General features: G+C 39.6%; 1 protein-coding gene across 1 annotated transcript in view; it reads right to left on the reverse strand.

Annotated features, from left to right (window-relative positions):
• Nucleotides 1–15,867, reverse strand: part of efcc1 (EF-hand and coiled-coil domain containing 1) — an 81,840-nt gene that overhangs the window by 14,944 nt on the left and 51,029 nt on the right. Inside the window, exons 2-4 of the mRNA XM_073072147.1 lie at nt 11,939–12,084; nt 7,411–7,546; nt 5,003–5,168 (exon numbers count right to left, since the gene is read on the reverse strand). Of these exons, the coding sequence (XP_072928248.1) occupies nt 5,003–5,168; nt 7,411–7,546; nt 11,939–12,084 (448 nt within the window). The remainder of the gene's footprint in view (nt 1–5,002; nt 5,169–7,410; nt 7,547–11,938; nt 12,085–15,867) is intronic.

Raw genomic sequence — 15,867 nt, forward strand, 5'->3', positions numbered from 1 at the left:
CTCCACCCGCCCTTTCCCCAGTGCTGTTAGTTTCTTTCAAACCCTTCTACATTTTCACTTCCTCAAGGCATTCTGGATTATTTTTTCCTTCTTCTCTTTAAGAAACATTGTTCCTGCCTCTCTTAAACGTTGGTTCACAGCTACTAACTGTTTGCAGTGCTGTTATGGTTGACGCTGCTGTGTACCATCAAGGGAAATTTCCAGTCCTCTGAAATCCCATCGGCAGGTTACAGCAATTGCCACAAAAAACGCAAGCTGAAAAGAGTTTGACAGTAGTTTGGCAAAAAAGAACAAGAGTCAAAATGAGATTATCGGTCTATAACTGATGATTTTGTACAAGATTGCCCTCTATGACATTAAGAACTGTTGCAATTATTTTAGCTAAAAGAAGGCTTTTTAATAAACTACTTGATCCAGATAAAATTGTAACCAAAGAAATTGCAGCAATTGGTGCTGACCTAGATGTAAGCCATCACTATTTCAAGCCATCTGGACCCAAGTTCAGATGTAGCATTTTCTTTCCAATTGTAATTAAAATTATTAAGTCAAATGGTGTTACCTTGCCTCAGAATCAATTAGGAAAGTTTGATTTTGTACTTAACTACATCTGACAAGGCATAATTTTTTAAAGTGTTCAGTCAAAGAAATCTAAAAGAAGGTTAACTTTCTCATATCATTGAAATAATTATTTGATCTCTAAAAATTGGCTTTGAGGCATCAATAATCTACAAACATCAGCAACTATGCAGTAAAGCTTTCGGCATGATTTTTGAAAGGAATCTATACTAAATATCGTAACGTGCACTGGCAATTTTGGAAATCAAGTGCAGAGAAACGATAGATTCCGATGTAGAGACGGCAAAGGGAGCTTATTCACAATAATTCCAAAAGTACATTGGTGGCTCAGCCATGCAACACCACGAGAAGTAACATTCTCAAAACTAGGACCCTGGGATTAGTGCTGATCGGGCGTCCACTTAAATAATACAAGTAACGTGGAGTCCCTGAGCACATCAAAATAAGACCATAAGATATAGGAGCAGGAGCAGGCTATTTGGCCCATCTAGTCAGCTCCGCCATTCAATCATGGACTCATCCAATTCTTCCAGCCATCCCCACTCCCTTGCCTTCACCCCATATACCCTTTGATGCCCTGGCTAATGAAGAACGCATCTATCTCTGCCTTGAATACATACAATGACTTGACCTCTACAGCCACTCGTGACCACAAATTCCGCAGATTTACTACTCTCTGACCAAAGTAATTTCTCCGCATCTCAGTTCTAAAAGGACGTCCTTCAATCCCGAAGTCGTGCCCTCTTGTCCTGGACTCCCCTACCACGGGAAATAACTTTACCATATCTAATCTGTTCAGGCCTTTTAACATTTGGAATGTTTCTATGAGATCCCCCCCTCATTCTCCTGAACTCCAGGGAATACAGCCCAAGAGCTGCCAGACATTCCTCATATGGTAACCCTTTCATTGCTGGAATCATTCTCGTGGATCTTCTCTGAACCCTCTCCAATGTCAGTATATCTTTTCCAAAATAAGGAGCCCAGAAATGCACACAATACTCCAAGTGTGGTCTCATGAGTGCCTTATAGAATCTCAACATCACATCTCTGTTCTTATAATCTATACCTCTAGAAGTGAATGCCAACATTGCATTCGTCTTCTTCATAACTGACTCAACCTGGAGGTTAACCTTTAGGGTATCTTGCATGTCCCTTTGCATCTCTGCATTTTGAATTCTCTCCACACCTAAATAATAGTCTGCCTGTTTATTTCTTCCACCAAAGTGCATGACCATACACTTTCCAACGTTGTATTTCATTTGCCACTTCTTTGCCCATTCCCCTAAACTATCTAAGTCTCTCTGCAGGTTCTCTGTTTCCTCAACACGACCCGCTTCTCCACCTACATTTGTATCATCTGAAAATTTAGCCACAAATCCATTAATCCAATTGTCCAAACCATTGACATACATCATAAAAAAGCAGCAATCCCAACACCAACCCCTGTGGAACTCCTCTGGTAACTGGCAGCCAGCCAGAATAGGATCCATTTATTCCTACTCTCTGTTTTCTGCCGATCAGCCAATGCTCCACCCATGCTAGTAATTTCCCTGTAATTCCATGGGCTCTTATCTTGCTAAGCAGCCTCATGTGCAGCACCTTGTCAACGGCCTTCTGAAAATCCAAATACACCATGTCTACCGCACCTCCTTTGTCCATCCTGCTTGTAATTTCCTCAAAGAATTGCAGTAGGTTTGTCAGGCAGGATTTTCCTTTCAGGAAACCATGCTTGCTTTGGCCTATCTTGTCATGTGCCTCCAGGTACTCCGTAATCTCATCCCTAACAATCGATTCCAACAACTTCCCAATCACTGATGACAGGCTAACAGGTTTATAGTTTCCTTTCTGCTGCCTCCCACCCTTCTTAAATAGCGGAGTAACATTTGCAATTTTTTAGTCATCCGGTACAATGTCAGAATCTCGATTTTTGAAAGATCATTGTTAATGCCTCTGCAATTTCTCCAGCTTCTTCCTTCAGAACCCAAGGGTGTATTCCATCAGGTCCAGGAGATTTATCCACCCTCAGACCATTAAGCTTCCTGAGCACCTCCTCAGTCGTAATTTTCACTGCACAAGCTTCACTTCCCTGACACTCTTGAATGTCCAGTATACTGCAGACGTCTTCCGCTGTTAAGACTGATACAAAATATGCATTCAGTTCCTCTTCCATCTCTGCGTCTCTCATTACAATATCTCCAGTGTCATTTTGTATTGGTCCTATATCTACCCTCGACTCTCTTTTACCCTTTATATACTAAAAAAGCTTTAAGTATCTTCTTTGATATTAATAAACTTAACAAGCTTAAACAGAAGGAACCAGGAAACTGCCTTACAAAGAGTGAGTCACCCAAGAAAAACACAAGTAACTCTAAATGATTAGCAACTCTTGTTAAGCAAGGATTAACCAATTCAGGTGCTCTAAAAACCTTGGTGCCTAACGCTCTCCATTATACTAAGGAGGATGAGCAACCAATAAAATAATCACTTGAAATAATCACTGGTGAGTGTCGTCAGTTTTTAACTAGAACAGGATGACATGGTGTCCAGACAGATTTGCAACTCAGTAAGCATGCAAATCCCCTATACTGTTCTGTTACGTTCCCCAGTAACCGGGTAGTTTTCCAGCAAAGATAGATGGATCCATCGAAGCCTGATGCTACTATTTTCAAACGTTTTTATTTATAAAGGGGCACAAACGTATGGTTAATACAAAACATTCGGATCATATACGTCGTCACAACTCAATCTAAAGCACAGGTATAGTAATAATCAATCAGAAATAAGCTCTACAGTTGTCTAGGGGTAATGTAGATATATATTGTTTACTGGATATTTAAAAATCTTTTTGCGGTCACTGCAGTTCCACCAGCCGCCGTCGGTTGTGGTGTCGCGTTGGTGCACTTTTGTTAGAGAGAGAGAGAGAGATGTCATTAAACAGCTTCACCTGCCCGGGTCCCTACGGATCACCGCCGTGGAATCAGAAGAGCAGGCTTCCCGGTTGTTAGTTAAAAGCGATTGTCCGTGATTCCATCCACAGACTCCCGATCCGGAGTCTAACGCACGTGGTTTCCTTCAGAATGGCATCCCGCTCCGACGGGAAGCACTATCGTGTCTTTGTGTGTCTCCTTGGTGCGTTTGAGACCCCGCCTCGGCAGCCCACCTTTTATCTGGACTGGCAGGGTTGTAGATGTCCATCAGGGTAGGGGGGCGAGGCAATCCTTCCCCTTTCACCCATCTCACATTGCCCTGAGATTTTGCACGTAGGCCAATTCCTTATCCCACAATGGTGTCTCCCAAGACAATGGCTATGTCCGAGGCTTTTGTCTTGTTGAGCGACCAGCCCACTTTGCCCGAGGGCTTTACACGTGGTTTTCATGAGACAATAGTCAAAGAGTCGCTTTATTCTGCTTCCCTGGGGAACGTGGTCTTCAGCACGTCTCCCTCTCTCTCTTGGGTCATTTGACCCCCCCTTGACTAGGGCTCTTGCGAATCTCACAAAGGAGGGGGCTGGGGTCATAATAGTTCCAAGTTGCATTCTTTCAATTTCAGACCAGTATGAAACCAATGAAATCAAAATAGAAAATGCTGGAAATATTTGGCGAGTTTGGCACACCTCCTTCTTTCAGATGGATGAGCTATGAATAACAAGCCTGCATCACCCTCTTGCAACTGACAGCATCACCTTCAAGTCATTCTGTTTCCCTTGGTCTCCAACTTATCTCAAACAGTTCCTTCCAGCCCTCCCATGCTTGGCAACTTAAAACATGTTTGATTTCAAAATTTAGCCCATTCTCTTCAAAAAGTATTGGATTATTAATCTAAATGATAATCTCTCCTCCTCTTTTGGAAGGCCAGTGAGCCAGATGTCAGTAGCGGTTATATTATTGGAAGGCATTCTAAGGGACCGAATATACACACGGTCATCGTCATTATGTGCCATGTTGTAGGCAAACATGGTCTTTGACAGGCAAATTTTTCTGCAGAAGTACTTTGTCAATGCCTTCTTTTGGGCAGTGTCTCTTCAAGATGGGTGACCCCAGCCATTATCAATACTCTTCAGAGACTGTCTGCATGGCGTCAGTGGCTGCACAACAGGACTCATAATATGAATCAGCTGCTCATACGACCATCCACCACCTGCCCCCATGGCTTCCCGTGACCCTGATTGGGGGGCAACACCTTGCCCAAGGGTGACCTGCAGGCCAGAGGAGGGAAGGAGCATCTTACACCTCCTTTGGTAGAGACATATCCCCACCCTGCCATACTATGCTTTCAGTGGCCACACATTAGGACATGAGCTGATTTAAAATCATTGCATCAAAACGCAGTTCAAGAATGTTTTAACAAAGACAGCACCCCTCAAATATCTTTGTCATTATACTTCAAAGGCATAGAAGAAATGCATCAAGGTGTTCTGATTTCTCACCTGATCAATGTCGGTCTCCATTCGCTGGGTTTCGTACTCCTTCAACTCCAGCTGTTCCTTTAACTTTGCCACTTTTTCAACCAGTTCCCAAACAGCATTGTTGCTCTCTTCACACCGAATGTTCCCAAACTCTGAGAGTAGCTTTCTTACAGTTTTATCATCACAGCTGTGAAAAGATACCACATAACAGGGGACTGTCAAGGAGCCGAGGTTACTGCCTACATTCACAATTTTGTTTAAAAAACCCTGTTTAGTTAAAACATCCCTGATTTGTTGTCAAAATACCAGTAGGGCTAATAGTATTCATTATTCTGTCTTTAGCAGATAGCATATAATTCCAGGTGAAACAGGCATATTATTCAATGTGAATTTGGAGCCATGGTAGCGTATGGTTAGCACAACGCTTTACAGTACCAGTGACCCGGGTTCAAGCCCCGCCACTGCCTGTAAGGAGATTGCACGTTCTCCCCGTGACTGCGTAGATTTCCTCTGGGTGCTCTGGTTTCCTCCCACAGTCCAAAGACGTACCAGTTAGTAGGTTAATTGGTCATTGTAAACCGTCCTGTGATTTGGCTAGAATTAAATCGAGGGATTGCTGGGCAGAGAAGCTTAAAAGGACAGAAGAGCCTATTCCGTGCTGTATCTCAATAAATTAATACATTCCAAATGCTGTTGTCTACATGACACCATCTCATGTGCTCTAATAGGACAAGTTGTCAGGCATTCACTTGGACAGTCTGAGGACAGGTCTTTGTGTTCTTCTGCCTGAGGCCTAATTCTCTTTCATCACTATTTTTAGCCATGAAGCAATTCCTCGATGACATTGTGAGCCTCTAGTAGGCAAACGTCTAGTGTGACCACTGGACTAGTGTTCAAGGTAAGAGTCACATGGGTCATTATGCTCAAACCTTTCATGTTGATTGGTTGGAGAGATACACAATTACCTTCCCTGTGAAATGTGTGCCCAGGTAGCTGGCTTGGCTCAAAGCAATGCGAACAGTTTTCATCTTTGATCGTTTGTGATTCAAAGTGTTAGGGTACAAAATATCCAGGATCAAATCTAACTCATGCTAAAGTATAAACTTCTAGATTCATAGAGTTATACAGCATGACCAATTTGTCAAATTATGCTGCAGCTATGGAATTTGAACACAGATTAGTATACAAGGCCACTGAAATTAATTCCTCAGGCCGCATGGTAGCTCAACGCTTTACAATATCAGCAACCTAGGTTCAATTCCTGACGCTGTCTGTAAGGAGTTTGTACCTTCTCCCTGTGACCATGAGGGTTTCACCCGGGTACTCCAATTTCCTCCCACAGTACAAAGGCATGCCATTTGGTAGGTTAATTAGTCATTTAAATTGTCCTGTGAGTACGCTAGGGTTAAATTGGAGGCTGCTAGGCAGCACGGCTCGAAGGGCCAAAGGGTTTATTCCATGATGTAGCTCAATAAATAAATAAATATTTGCTTATAGAACATAGAATAGTACAGCACATTACAGGCCCTTCAGCCCACAATGTTGTGCCGACCCTCAAACCCTGACTCCCATATAACCCCCCACCTTAAATTCCTCCATATACCTGTCTAGTAGTCTCTTAAACTTCACTAGTGCATCTGCCTCCACCACTGACTCAGGCAGTGCATTCCATGTACCAACCATTCTCTGAGTGAAAAACCTTCCTCTAATATCCCCCTTGAACTTCCCTCCCCTTACCTTAAAGCCATTATAATCACATACACTTGAAAGAAATCAGGAAAGAGTAGATTGACAGTTTCTTCCCTTCCTGGCTGTGTACTGAGAGACAATGAAACCACGTGATTATGATGCTAGGCTAGCAACCATGAGGTGTCATGACATTAAGAGGGAAAATAACCATGAAATCATCAAGCTGCTGTTAAAGCCCAGAAGTTTCAACAATATACCTCAGGGAAAGGAATGTATTTATTAGTTAAAATATTAATCTCAGTATTAATATTTTTTCTATTAGTTATTTAGAAATTCATTGTTATATTCCTATTCCTTCAGATTAATTACTATATACACAACATTTTTCTAATTGTTCACCATGGCCATTTGTGAAAAATACCTCTTTAGATCAGCTACTGGTGTTGGGATCACACTGTATGGATTTTGCAGTTTCAAGGTGGTTTTACCCCCGTTTACCACAAATTACATCGGCAATGAAGAAACCTCTATCATAATACTTGTTACAAAAATTAAAGTGGTATTCTCTCTGAGAGAATTAATGTGGTTTGGCATTCTCTAATCTATGGGATCGGAGGGAACTGGGTGCAGTTCATTACTCAAAAACAGGCATCCCTGTCCCTTCTGTTAGGTTTTTGCATTTGATTGTAGGAGATACCTAAGGTTCTGTGGTTTCTTAAGTTCAGTGGTGTTGTGCTCACCCATTCCCACAGCAACAGAGCCGGTTCAAAAGTTTCTTCAGTTCTTTCACCTGGGTCTTCTGATCTTCAGTCCACTTCTCATCCTCCTCATCTGAGGCAGCTTGTCCTTCCACCGAGCGGAACATCTGTTCTTCAACTAGTTGATGCAGAGAAGGAAACACTAACGTAACTTAAATTTTTAGATCTACAGCAACACTTCATACCAGGATGTGACTGGACTATTCATCTTTTTGTGCAAAGGTTGAGACGCTTAGCTTTCAAAATTGATTGTGCACAAAAAGATATAGATTATTTATAAGCACTGGCAGTTCAAAATGTTCTCAAAGCCTCTTTGAGATCTTGGCTTCGAAATTGATGAACTGCAAGCCTTAATTCACTAAAATTCCAAAATAAACACAAAAACCGCTCCAAAGTAAAATACATTAGGATTATGTCATAATTGCATATAACTTGCATGCCAGGAATGAAAACATTTAAGATATACAGTATAAATGAATAAATATTTCTTCTATATTGGCTGTAATAGTTAACACAGGAAAGGCGAAGGTCAGAATTTGCTGAATATTCAGCTGTTTTAAATACTTTATAATAAAGCAAGCTCTGCACTTTGCACTTTCATAAATCTGGTCCTCTTCATTAATGAAGTTTACACAAGACATATTTAGCACATGCCTATAGAGTTGTTTTTTGTTTTAGAAATAAAAATGGTACAAAATCTACAGATTTCACAAACCTAAATGACAATGTATAAATGGGGATTATGAATCATAACACACACAAAATGCTGGTGGAACACAGCAGGCTAGGCAGCATCTATAGGGAGAAGCGATGTCGACGTTTCGGGCCGAGACTCTTCGTCAGGACTAACTATCTTTCCTTTCGGTTAGTCCTGACGAAGGGTCTCGGCCCGAAACGTCGACATCGCTTCTCCCTATAGATGCTGCCTAGCCTGCTGTGTTCTACCAGCATTTTGTGTGTGTTGTTGTTTGAATTTCCAGCATCTGCAGATTTCCTCGTGTTTGCTTTATGAATCATAATCTGCTTTACATGCATTTATGATATACATTTGCATGAGATTTGTTTGCATTAATATCCAAGTCATCTTCGAGGAGCGGTGCCTTAGAAAGGAGGCATCCATTATTAAGGACCCCCATCACCCAGGACATGCCCTCTTCTCATTGTTACTATCAGGAAGGAGGTACATAAGTCTGAAGGCACACACTCAGTGATTCAGCAACAGCTTCTTCCCCGCTGATATCCAAATTCTAAATAGACATTGAACGCATGAAATTTTTTAAATTAGCAACACACACAAAATGCTGGAGGAACTCAGCAGGCCAGGCAGCATCTATACAAAAAAAGTACAGTCAACGTTTCAGTCTGTGACCCTTCGGCAGGACTCTTAAGCATGGTGCGTGGAGCGCAGTGGGTGAAGCAGTCAATTGAACGTGAGTACCTGGGGTCCTCAGAGGGTTCAAATCGAGAAGCTCGAAAATGAATCTGGAAACCGTGTGGTACGAGCTGGTGACAAAGACATGTTCCCAGAAAGGATACATGGCTGTAACAACAGATCTGGGAAAGTACGCCGACAAAGCGAGTCCTGTCAAAGGCTTTCAGCCCAAAATGTTGACTGTACCTTTTTCTATAGATGTTGCCTGGCCTGTTGAGTTCCTCCAACATTTTGTGTGTGTTGCTTGGATTTCTAGCATCTGCAGATTTTCTCTCGTTTGTCAACTTTTCTTGTTATTTCTGTTGTTGCACTATTTTTAATTTAATGGTTTAATATACATATTTTTGCATACTGTAATTAATTTATTTAGTTTGTTTTCTATATCTATCATGTAATACATTGTACTACCAATGCTAAGTTAACAAATTTCACTGTGATATTAAACCCAATTCTGATGCTGATTCTAATGTATGTGGTTTATACTTTCAAGTTTACTACCAATGGGCTCATAGAAGATTTAGGTTTCAGATTTGCTGCATCATATCTCCATGTGCCATTATTGGTCCCTGTCACAAACAATTGATCTTTCCTCATTTGTTTCAGACAATCCTGATGTCTGTATTGCTCTTCAATTTTCTGAGAATGATTGCTGAGATTTAATTCCTTTCACAGTAAGGCATTATCCTTCACATCCCTTTTGGGGCTTAGCAAGTTAATTAGATTGCATATATTGTAGAGTACCAGCATTTTTTCTATTTCTATTTAATTGATTGCATGCCCTTAAAAAGCAATGCCCACTTAATCTAAACCAGTCTGACTTTCCTTAAAGTAACAAAATATTTCCTGTTGTTCTTGTTTCAGGCACTAGTGCAGGTCCATTTGCTATCTAACTGGATTTTGATATTCATTTTCAAAAATGAGGTCCCAGATGATTTATATCTTTATTTTCCATATTTCTGTCATCATAGAGGAATTCTATACCTAAAGTCAAAGCAGTTTTATTTTTCCCATGTGCCCCAACGCATCTCTTCCTACTTTATCGGCAGATTAGAATCAGAATCAAGTTTAATATCACCGGCATATGTCGTGAAATTCGTTGTCTTTGTGACAGCAGTACAATGCAATACATGATAATGGGGTGAAAATGAAAACTGTGAATTACAGTAAGTGTGTATGCGTTTGTGTGTGTGTGTATATATACACACACACACACGTTAAATAAGTAGTGCAAAAAATAAGAAATTAAAAAATTGTTAGGTAGTGTTCATGGTTCAATGTCCATTCAAAATCGGATGGTAGAGGGGAAGAAGCTGTTCCTGAATCATTGAGTGTGTGTCTTCAGGCTCCTGTACCTCCTTTCTGAAGGTAGCAATGAGAAGAGGGCGTGTCCTGGGTGATGAGGGTCCTTAATGATGGATGCCGCCTTTTTGAGGCATCGCTCCTTGAAGGTGACCTGGATACTACGGAGGCCAGTGCCCATGATGGAGCTGACTGATTTTACAACTCTCTGCAGCTTACTTTGATCCTCTGCAGTAGCCCCCCCCCCCCCAACCACCCCATACCAAACGGTGATGCAGCCAGTTAGAATGCTCTAAATGGCTTAGACTTTCTAATCTTTCTAAGTTAATCAATGTAATGGAGTTAGCACCAGAAAAAATGACCCTCTTCTGAGGCACCATATCTCATAAAGTAATACTGATGTTTTTGGGTGCAGGGTAGATTGTGATATTAAACAAGTTGCAATAGTGAAAACTGCATAATTGCAACAGCACTAGCATAATCAACAATCTACCAAAGAGCTTCTGGAGTGGGTCTCTGAGGCTCTGCAATTTGTCAGTTCTCTGGGGAACTGCAGGTTAGAATGAGATACAGCAAGACAATGAGAAATTTGAGCAGCGGTGCAATAAAGCACTAACCATGGCAGCTGCACCAGTCACCTCACATTGGCAAATGATCAGGCCTATTCAAAGTATGATTGTAGACATGTAAACTGTGAAACATGCAAGAATTGAACAGGAAGAAAACCTTGGCCTGGGTCTACAGTATGTATTTGCAGGAACCTTTAAAGAACAAATACAGAATCAATCAAAATGCCACAAATGACATCAAACTTGCCGTATTGTTTATAGCCAACCTGCCTAAATTCCATTTCTGGGTGCTATAGTGAGTTACCAAATGACATGTAGATGTTGGTATGGATTTGATTCTAGTTCAGTACAGTAGGTTGACAGACTATCCTATCAATAACGTGCAGATTATTTCTCTTGCCATCACAAGGCTCTACTAGACATTGATAATGTAAGATGCCATGGGCATGTTTCCCTTTTTTAGTGGTGCGACAGATAGCGGGGGAGCTGCGTGGCCTCAGTTGTAGCGAGGACTAGGTCTCAAGCCGTGGGCTTGCCTGCTGCTGCAGTCCAGGAGAAGAGACACCATAGGCAATGTAACGTGGTGTCCCTGCTTGATGGGGGGCTGGCATCTCCCGTTAGTGCTGCCCTCTAGTGTTCAGTTGGTGGAATGACAGAAAATGCTGAAGGAACTCAGCATGCCAGGCAGCATCTATGGAAAAGAGTAAACAGTTGATGTTTCGAGCCGAGCCCCTTCATCAGGACTTTGATTTCCAGCATCTGCAGATTTTCTCTCGTTGGCGGAATGAGAGGCTGGATTGCAGAGGCTGCGCATTGCTAGGAACTGTATCACTAATTTGCAGGACATGTCGCTTAGGGACTTGGGCTATATAAGTGTTTTTTTTTGCGTGACTATGTTTTCTCGCTCACTATTTTGAATGTGCTGTGTATGTTTTGCATCTCGGTCCCAGAGGAAGTCTGTTAGTTCAGTTGTATTCATATATGGTCGAATGATAATTAAAATTGATATTTGATTTGACTTGATTTGATTTGATTTGAAGAAATTCACCTAAAGTAGTTCCAATAAAATAGCAAATTAAATATCTAACTTGAGAAATGAAAGGGAAAATGAAATCAAATAGATTAAGCAGGTTGAGAAGAAATAAAGGTACCTCTGCATTAATTAGCACATAATTTAATTTTACTCTGAAGGTCTTCCAAACTTTCTTACTGTTATAAGCTGATGTTTCAATATCGCCTGTTGGAGATCTGCGTTCCTGATGCACTGGTAGGCATCCCTTCCACTCATACAGTGCAGGAGGAGGCCTCCCCTCTGGAGGATTTGAATGTTGGAATTGAAACTTCATTACCTCCGTCCTAAAAGAAAAGTAAATAAGTAAATGAAAGAGCACATCTCTAAGTTTGCAGTCATAATTGGGATTTTCTTACCGCAGCTGCTCTCACATGCTTATATATTTCATAGAGGTTACTTTGCAACAAACCAAAGCTGCTGAGAGATTGAGAATTGACTCTGTATGACGCACTTCCAAATAACTGAGTTCCAAGTAGAAAAATATACGTTCGATGCTTTATTATGAAATCAGCAAAGATGAACGATCTTGTAGCAATATTAGAAAGTAGCGTAACCAAAATCAGTGTTCAAGTTAGCCGTCAACAAAAAAAAATCATCCCTGTCCTTGGCTGCTTCTAACAACTAACTAAGACAAAGCGTGAATGCGTAACTATGCTCATTTGCTTCTACCACGCCCAACCTACGTGACAAATGATCATAACCCATAATAAATGCACAATACAAAATACAATACAGACTGACAGAATATAGATACATAGATAAAGAATATAGATACGTAGCTCCTACAATACTTAAGCACTAAATTTTACACATTTCTGGCTATTTTCTGGTGCTTCCTAGTGATTTGCCTTGAATTGTCTGCTCACTGTTACTTGTTTTATTTACAAGATAATAAGTTTATTTCAATCCAACATCAAATAAACTTAATACATTTTCAAAATGTTTCTGAATGGCGTGTTGAGTCAACAATTAATTCTTCCGCTTTAGCGACTTGAATAACAAAGCAGGTAGGTTAAATGGCCATCCTGCTGGTAGCTGATAACTGGAAATTAAATTTTCTGATGCAAAACACAGAAAATGCTAGAGGAACTCAGCATTTATGGAAGTGAATAAACAGTTGACGTTTTGGGCCGAGACCTTCCTCAGGACTGAAGAAGGATCTCAGCCCAGAATATTGACTGCTTACTCATTTCCACAGACGCTGCCTGACCTGCTGAGTTCCTCCAGCATCTGCAGTCTTTCTTGTGTTAATACTTTTTTAAATTACTGCTTTATACTGCTTTATCTCAAAATACATTACACTAGGTTGATTAAAAATGAATTATGTTTAACGATTTCTTTTTCTTTTTCAATCTTTTTATTAAATTTTTCAAAAGTAAATACATAATGCTCATAGCAGTATAAAGGGAGTGGGATTACACTGTTGGTAATTAACAAATGAAAAAAAAGCTATAAATAGCACCAATATAGTTGACCTCCCAAACCCCTGATACTCAAAAATAGACAAAAATAAGAAGGTGGTAGAAAACCCCCCAAATTGAAATAAAAGTAAAACTAAACCAAACTAAAACAAAACTAAACAAAGCTGGGCGATTCAATTATATCAAATAAAATCTTTAATGCCGTTAACTCCGCTCCTCTACTCAAGTCAATGAATAAAATAAAGGAATTGGAGAAGGTCAGATTACGTTCTATGAAAGTGTTGAATAAAAGGCCTCCGAGTTTTCTAATGTAGATAGATAGATAGATAGATAGATACTTTATTCATCCCCATGGGGAAATTCAACTTTTTTTCCAATGTCCCATACACTTCTTGTAGCAAAACTAATTACATACAATACTTAACTCAGTAAAAAAAAAATGATATGCATCTAAATCACCATCTCAAAAAGCATTAATAATAGCTTTAAAAAGTTCTTAAGTCCTGGCGGTAGAATGTGGGATTTAAACAAAAAAATACACGGCAAAAGTATTACATAAAATGAAGGAAAATTGAAGAACAATGTTTAAAACAACTGTAAATGTTTCACAGAACACAGGAGCCAGGAAAAGCAGTTGCCCAAACCTTCATGCAGGGAGACTTGATCTTGAGAAATGACTAAGAAGATAATCCTCCAGTAATAAGACGAAGATAGTGACATATGTAATGGTGTGAAACAAAACTGGGAAAAAAAACAATGGAGTAGTTTCACTGATCATCCACTACCACAGCAGTTGGTCAATTAAGATTGTTGAATTCATTGGTTTGAACCAGGCAACTGAGCTCATAAAGTACCCCATCAATATAAACAATCGAATGAGAAAATTTTGTGGTTTCACACTGAGTTAGAACTAATTGGAGCTTGCAATGCTACACATTGGTAGCTTACAATTTAATAGCTGTAGATGTGCAGTGATATAAATCAAACTCTTGCAGCTCTTGCAGATAGACTTTCCATCTGTTTAAACGTGCTCATTTGAAGCTCAATTCTAAGAGCTCAAAACCAACAATGAAAATTGGTCCATCAAAATGCCAAGACAAAGGTTGATGCAGATAGATTGCTCCATGTGGAGATATGCAATAAGTATAGAGAAAAACCGTTAGAGTTTGCCAGTTAAAGGTGCAATGAGGTAGAGTAAAATTGCTTAAACTAATGCTAAACATACAGAAAATACGTTTTTCCCCTTGGATGCTCTTGACAGTTTTTATAAGGATAGAAATTATTATGTTCCAATAACAACAATATTTGATGTACATTCTTATTTTAGAACTAGGAATTTATGTGTCAAATCAGATTCTAAAATTAGTTTGGTGTCACAAAGTTTTATTCATCAATCTCTAAACAATTTTAGTCATTGTACATTTTTTGTTGCGGCTTTGTTTTATTTAAGAACCAGAGAATTTTAAAGGATTAAAAAAAGATGGGGAAAATAGAACTGAAATTGCACAGAGATCATGAACTCATCAATGCTTCAAAGTTTTGTGTAAATTAATGTACTTTTACTGTATTAAATGTAAACAATACTTTAGATTTAATTGTCTAGACAATCTTCTTTTTGATGTAAGTTCTAATGCTGAGCTTTTGACAGAGATTGGCTCTTCTTAATTATAGATTCCCACTGTTCGCTTAAACGAGCCTTAGAACAAATTTAAATTATTTTGAAAGTTGCTCATTATATCTTCTTAAAATCCTTTGCCAAACAATTCAACCTAACATTTCACAAACCCAAGTATAAAATCCATGTGGTAATAACTCAGTCTGATGACCTTCAGAAGCATTGGAGACACTGGTAATGTATCGGCGCATAAATAGGGTGGAAAGAGGTCGCCATAGTGAGAGACAAACATCTCTCTTGTTCTTTTGTGTGAAAGAAGTAAGCTGCTTTAGATCCTGAAACAATGTCATAGAGCGTGAAAGAATGTAAAGTGATAGGTCTTGAAATATTACCCATGACTAATGACATTTTAATCAATGTGACTCTGACTGAAATAGCAAATTAGAAGCCAAATCATGTAAAACAATTTAGATATAATAATTCCTACTCTGAGTGTAGTTATCTTTACTCAAAACAGAAATTGCTTCCAATAATTAACAGGAACTTCTGACAACAATGTATTCTAAATCCAAACTGCCATCCACTAAATCGTACTAAATTTTGAAATTCATGAAGGTTCTGGTTAGCCTTGGAACTAAAAATTTATCTTCGGACACTGCAAAGGGTAATAAATTAGCACAATGCTCTTTCACCCTTGATACTTTGGTCTGACTCCACAATAAATTACCTTCCACTGGATACATGGATTTTAAACAAATTTACTCCTTGAATTTGAAGAGGTATTTCCCTCAGTCTAAAATTCAAATAATTCTACAGACGCATATGCCTTAAACATCAATTGAGCACAAAGCAAAGACATCTACCATTTGTCAAGACGTTTAAAAATTATTTTATCTATATTTTATGGACATGTAGATTTTTAATGCTGGGAGGGTCAGCACACACCCACCAATAGCTATTCAGGTTTGGAAGTCTCGATTCAATTTCTATTAAGTGTCGGTCACAAAGATAGCCGGTGTGTGTGTAATGTA

The sequence above is a fragment of the Hemitrygon akajei genome, chromosome 19 (genome assembly GCF_048418815.1).
Source record: "Hemitrygon akajei chromosome 19, sHemAka1.3, whole genome shotgun sequence".
In the NCBI taxonomy this organism is placed as follows: Eukaryota; Metazoa; Chordata; class Chondrichthyes; order Myliobatiformes; family Dasyatidae; genus Hemitrygon; species Hemitrygon akajei.